At 45.4% G+C, this 6,000-nt stretch overlaps 1 protein-coding gene across 14 annotated transcripts in view; it reads right to left on the reverse strand.

The window, feature by feature from the left end:
- LOC116093483 (myomegalin) overlaps positions 1-6,000 on the reverse strand; it is a 193,134-nt gene that overhangs the window by 49,555 nt on the left and 137,579 nt on the right. For all 14 annotated transcript variants that reach the window (XR_004119725.1, XM_031374950.1, XM_031374954.1 and 11 more), the window contains 4 exons: positions 4,931-5,022; positions 2,102-2,218; positions 1,780-1,917; positions 897-1,009 (listed from right to left, as the gene is read on the reverse strand). Coding sequence is in view for 13 of the 14 variants with exons in the window: in XM_031374950.1 (XP_031230810.1) it covers positions 897-1,009; positions 1,780-1,917; positions 2,102-2,218; positions 4,931-5,022 (460 nt within the window). In the remaining variant the exon portion in view is untranslated. The remainder of the gene's footprint in view (positions 1-896; positions 1,010-1,779; positions 1,918-2,101; positions 2,219-4,930; positions 5,023-6,000) is intronic.

Genomic DNA, 6,000 nt, shown 5'->3' on the forward strand with positions numbered 1-6,000 from the left:
AAAGCTTGTCCCTTTAGCTAGATTCTGGCCCACTTGCACACAAAAATATAGCACATTCCTACAGCAACAGAAGAGAAATCTCATTATGTGACTGATAGCTTTAGACTGAAAAACTAAAAACCCAAGCAAAATTAATTGTCAACTGAATCAAGAAAGAGCCGAGGCTGGGGAGAACTATTCTGTCACCTGCCCCACCCTGCACCACCCTGGCGGTGCTCTGAGAGACCAGTTCCAAGGACTAGCGACATTCCGGGTGCTCAATGACACTTTCCCTGGTTTTCATTCTCCTGAGGTGGAAATAAAGTACTTCTAAAGAAAGTCCAATGAGAAATTAGGGAAAACTGAATAATATGTTTAAAAAAATGGTGAAGGAACAAAAAAAGCCAGGAAGGCAAGCAAGACAAAAACCTGAAGATGCTCTGAGAGGAGATATAAAGATATAGCACACATAACCCAGAACGGAGAAGTGTAAGAAAACATGGTCATCAGGGTGCTTACAGGTGGCTCTGGGTGGAGTCACCCACAACACACACATTTCCTTCACTGTCATTAAGCTAGCATTAGTATGTTGACAGCCTTACTGTTGCAGCGGAGCAGGCTTTCATAGGACACAGGACAGAAATGGGAAGGCACCCACAGAGCATCCTCTCTGTATGCAAGGCACTCTTCCAGACCCCTGACCAGTCTTCTTGGGTAATCTTAGCAGTAATGATGGGAAAATCTATTTCTAATTTAAGATGTAGACGCTGAGGCTCAGGCTAACCCACCCAACAAATCACAAAGTGGGCAGCGTCCTTTCTTTCTCCCTTTGGCACTTTAAACGTCTGTACTTAATAAAAAAACAGAAGAAGGAGAAAGAAGGAAAGTTGACAGTGAGCCAGGCAGGCCTCTCTTACTTCTCTGGTTGGGCATGGAACTTGACCAGGCTGCTGTACAGTTGCCTCTCAGCTTGCAGGGCCTCGTTGAGCCGACTCCGTTCATCCACTAGTCCTTCTAACATCAGGAGCAACTAAGGAAGGAAGAGAGGCAGCAATGTGGAAATAGCTAAACAGGACCTGAGGCCATGGTGAGTCCCAAGAGACCAAACACTGTATGTTAGCACACGCTATGACCAACTGTCATTGTTATTACTTCAGCTGTGTATGGTTTTCAAATCAACATTATACCCATTATCACTTTATATCTTAAAGGCTATTAGCCAATTAGGAGGCAGGGGATGCAGTGTTTACTGGGAAGGAGGTAAGCTGCAGGGGTGAAGGAAGGCACAGATGAGCAAGAAGGAAGCAGTGAGAACTTACTACTGTTTTGAGAGCATCCCTACAACATCACTGTTCTACTTCTTAGGGAAGATATTCACCACCCAGAGACAAGTGTCACTGTGCACCATAAGCCATGCCAAAGACTAGCTGTGGGAAGGTGTAACAAGCAGAGAGCTATGCCGGGCAGTGGTGGCGCATGCCTTTAATCCCAGCACTTGGGAGGCAGAGGCAGGCGGATTTCTGAGTTCGAGGCCAGCCTGGTCTACAGAGTGAGTCCAGGACAGCCAGGGCTACACAGAGAAACCCTGTCTCCAAAAACAAAAAACAAAAAACAGACAAACAAACAAAAAACAAAAACAAAAAACAAGCAGAGAGCTGTTAGCACCAGACTAGCATGGGGTGAGTATTTAGAGAGAGTGTGTGCCAGGCACAGCCGAGGTAGACTTTCTGGGGAACCCGGCACCGAGAAGGTTAGACATGGGGTAGAAGCTACAGAGGAACCTGTGATCCAATAGCTTACCTGTTGCCTCTTGTTCCCTGACACTTCCTGACCCTGGGATTCTACAGAAGCCACTTTCTCCCGAAGAAGTAAGACCTCTTGGGTCAGGCGCTCCATGGCTGGTATGTCTTCAGGGTCGACCAGTTGCATTTGCAGGTCCTAGAAGAAACATAAGCAAAGGTAAAAACTATAGTAACATTACTCAGCAGAAGAGTGAGGGACAGATCTTTCTGCTCTGTTTCAAGGCCAAAGGATTCAATATATTTCCATCTCGTGTGAAGTTGCTCTGTAGACAGTTGAGCTACACACTATTCCAGGGGTTTTTAGAAAAGCTCTGAAGGACCTTTATGAGGTCTTCTTTTATCTGTATGTTCCTGGTCAGGGACTCCAAGTCAGCAGCCTGCACCTGCAGCTCCTCCTCTTGCACTGCCATCATGGACTGCAGGGCAGACAGTTCAATCTGCGGAGAAAGGAAAGACCAGCATGAGGGGCAAATGCTTTCTCATGTATTACAATCAGCCACCACTACAAGAAAAAAACTGCAAAATAGTGTCTTGGGCCAAATCAACAAAGTGTGAGTGTGGGACAAAGCTGCTCTAAAAGAAACTGTAGGAGTGCTTTTAATAGTGTCTTCTATTACTGTAAGTAACAACTTAAGTTAATGGCTTCACTGGGATATTTAGAAATTGGTTACAACTAGCAGAAGCAAGAAAAAACGGAGTTTGTGTTACGTAAATGCCTCTGCTAATACAAGAAAACATGGCAGATTTAGAAAGCCTGCCTTTTATACCCTTTAATGAATTACTAAGGCGTTAAGCAGCTGCAGCTGCTGACATTATCAAGGATCACCAAACCACACCCCTCCTGCTGTGAGCATGCAGCCAGTACCAAGAACCCTCACCGCCAGTTACACTGTAGGCAAAGAACCCTCACCGCCAGTTACACTGTAGGCAAAGAACCCTCACCGCCAGTTACACTGTAGACACTAAGCTCTCAGTGTTGCATCTCCTTCCCCCCAAATGTGATAACAAAGCTCATTAAATGCTACAGTAACATTCACTGTGTACCTGCTATGTCCCAGGTATACCCTGCATTACTTGCTTGGGGTTCCCTCAACACAAACCTATGATCTGAACCCCTGTAGTCCATTCCTGCTTCAGCACTTGCTGCCTGACTGCAGTGCACCCGGCTCTGTGCTGCCCAGGAGGCTCGACTCCTCCGACTCTGTCAGCCTGCAGCATCTCTCCCAGGGCTGTCCTCTCTCAGGTGCCAGCCTGCTCAAGAAGCCTTGGCGCTCTCACCTAAGGTGATCCTCATGTATGCTACTTTTTCTTTGTCACTTACTACAGTGTGACCTTATAGTGAAATTATAGTACCTTATAATCTATAATTACAACATTTAAGCTATTCATTTGTTTAGTGTCTGTAATCATCCTAAAGGAATTAATTGCACAGATCCTTTTCTGCTTCCCTCAGGACAAGCTGCCTGTGACTGGATAGGTCAACTCCAGTAACTCACGAATACTTGGTGCTGGCGGCAAGTACTGCTTCTAACACTTTATATCAATGGTAAAGTTGACACTGTGTCTGCCACTGATTTTTCAGAACTAAGGAATGGAGACGTGTATGACAACTATTAGGCCCCCTTCAGAGATTAACTACTATAATTACATATCTCAGTAGTTGCATTGTTAAGGAAAACAACAGGGATGGAGTAAAGGTGCAATGCTTAAGAGCACTGGCTGCTCTCCTGGATGACCAGGTTTGGTTCCCAGCACCCTCATGGCAGCTTACAACCTAGTCTCAGGGGGCCGGATGCCCTCCCCTGACTTCTGCTGCCTCCAGGCACACATATGGTATACAGATATTCATCCAGAAAAAGTACCCATATAAATAAAGTAAAAAAAATTAAAATAAAAAGAAAGAAAATGATCAACAGAAGGAAGAAAGTATTTGGCAGCATGACTGAGGCCTGCAGACAGACCCACATGGCTTTAAGTCCTAGCGCAAGCTGCCGACAGAGGTGTGACATTGAAGTTTAGTTTCCTCATCTATAAGCGAGAGTGTTTCCAGGGCCACAAAGGACTACAGAAAACGTCTTTAAAGTTCTTGGCATGTGGCAGGAAAGTCGGTGAGTGGTGGCTCCATTGCTCTCACCAGACAGTAGGGGATGTTTACAGAGTGGAAAGCCTACATGGCTGTCAATAAGTGCCCAGTGATAGAGGGAACACGGAATGGTTCTGGGCTTAGAGGTAAGTGCTTGATTAAGGATGCATAAAGTTGAGTAATACAAAGTATTTATTCAAAATACTTATTCACAATTCCTGATTTTTTTATGACCCTCAAAATAGGTCAGAAGCAAAAAGGAACGTTATTCTAGATTGAGAATGCACAGGGAAGGATAGTCACAGTGGAACCAGAGCAGGAAGACCACTAGGGGATTCTAGGGATGCGGGACACTCACTGACCTAACTGGATTCCCACACTGAGCCTTCAGTTCAGTCTGACTGACCATTGTGCAGCGCTGAGCTGTCTTCTAACTGACACTGGGAAGATGGGGGGAAGCCTGTCCACTGACAGGCCGATCACAGACAGAAGGGGCAGGGACATCTGCTCCAGGACACGACTCCTTAGGAACTATCTGGGCTAGTGAGGCTTGACTTTAAACCTCAATTCAGGAATTATGTTGAGCTGCTACATCATATTTAAAATAATTAGCATTTCTTTTTAACCCATAAACGAGGGATGGCAGCACCTATTTGGCATGGAGGTGTGAGTCCGGGCCCTTGAACAGCACAGTACATGTGAAGGATACCCAGTACACAGTGTTGCTCATTCTCAAGCGCTCCTTGTTTACTGAGTACAGAACTCACGGGTCTGATGTCATCCTTCTGGGCAGGAATCACAACCTGTCTGTTTGGCACAAATGCTTTACAATTGTTTTATTTGCTTCCCTATAGGAGGGACAGACAAACAGATATGGGGCTTCCCAGGCAGTGCGAGCATGCTGTTGAGGGGATGAGGGGGCATTCAACAATTTCTGTTTCTCTCCAAAGAGAAAGCAGGAGCACTTTGAATTTGGAGTCAGGCATTATACATGGAGGATTGCAAATATAAGCCATTTGGAAGTAACCCTGGGAGCTGGTGAGTGGCCATGGCTAGGAGGGCTTACCTGGCTCTCTCGCTCTTTTTTGGCCATGAGCTCAAGCTCCTCCTTGGCACTGCTCAGTTCTTTCTCCAGCCCTGCCACTGTGTCTGAGTCTCCTGAAATGAACGCACAGCGTTAGATTTCATCACCGAAACATGACGTGATCTCTGCTGCCCCGTGGCTTACTCTACAGCACATCTCGGCACTTAAGAAAAATGTGAGTAGCCACTTCGGTCTGTAGCAATTATTTGTAACGGAAAACCCACAATCAACCCACATGCTAGAAAGAGCAAACGGAAAAGAGCATGTTGTGTTCACCCGGCAGCCACTACGAAGCTGAGAGAGAAGGACGATGAAGCTGGTGAACTTACTCAGACTTCAAGGATATTAATCTAGATGCAAAAGACTGCATTAACTAGGGGAAGGAGAAATGACATACCCATCCACCTAAATCATCTGCTTAGCTTTTTAAAAACCATACACCCGAATAAGGACAGCCCGGAAATGGAGCTTATCACCCTCAGTGGGTGGAAATGACAGAGAAGCAGGGTGCACATGTGCCTCCTGAGTACACCTTTTTGCATATTTAATTTCAGAAGTTAACACAATTTTTCTTTCTTTCTTCCTTCCTTCCTTTCTTTCTTTCTTTCTTTCTTTCTTTCTTTCTTTCTTTCTTTCTTTCTTTCTTTCTTTTGGTTTTTTGAGACAGGGTTTCTCTGTGTAGCCCTGGCTGTCCTGAACTCACTTTGTAGACCAGGCTGGCCTCGAACTCAGAAATCCACCTGCCTCTGCCTCCCAAGTGCTGGGATTAAAGGTGTGTACCACCACTGCCCAGCTGGGTGATTTAATTTTTAATATGTAAGTTGCTTTAAGAATGAGTGTGAGAAAAAAAATCCATGTAAGGTTCCGGCAGCTTTTCTTGGAAGTGTTGTATATGTATGTCTCCAGATTTCAGGGGAATCCAAATCGGTTTTTCTAAACTATCATGACGTCGTGTCCTGGCCAAATCTATGAGACAGCAAGGGAAGAAAAGCAAAGGGAAACCTCAGGGAGTGCAGAAAAGCAAAGGGAAACCTCAGGGAGTGCAGAAAAGC

The sequence above is a fragment of the Mastomys coucha genome, unplaced genomic scaffold, assembly GCF_008632895.1.
Source record: "Mastomys coucha isolate ucsf_1 unplaced genomic scaffold, UCSF_Mcou_1 pScaffold16, whole genome shotgun sequence".
NCBI classification, from domain to species: domain Eukaryota; kingdom Metazoa; phylum Chordata; class Mammalia; order Rodentia; family Muridae; genus Mastomys; species Mastomys coucha.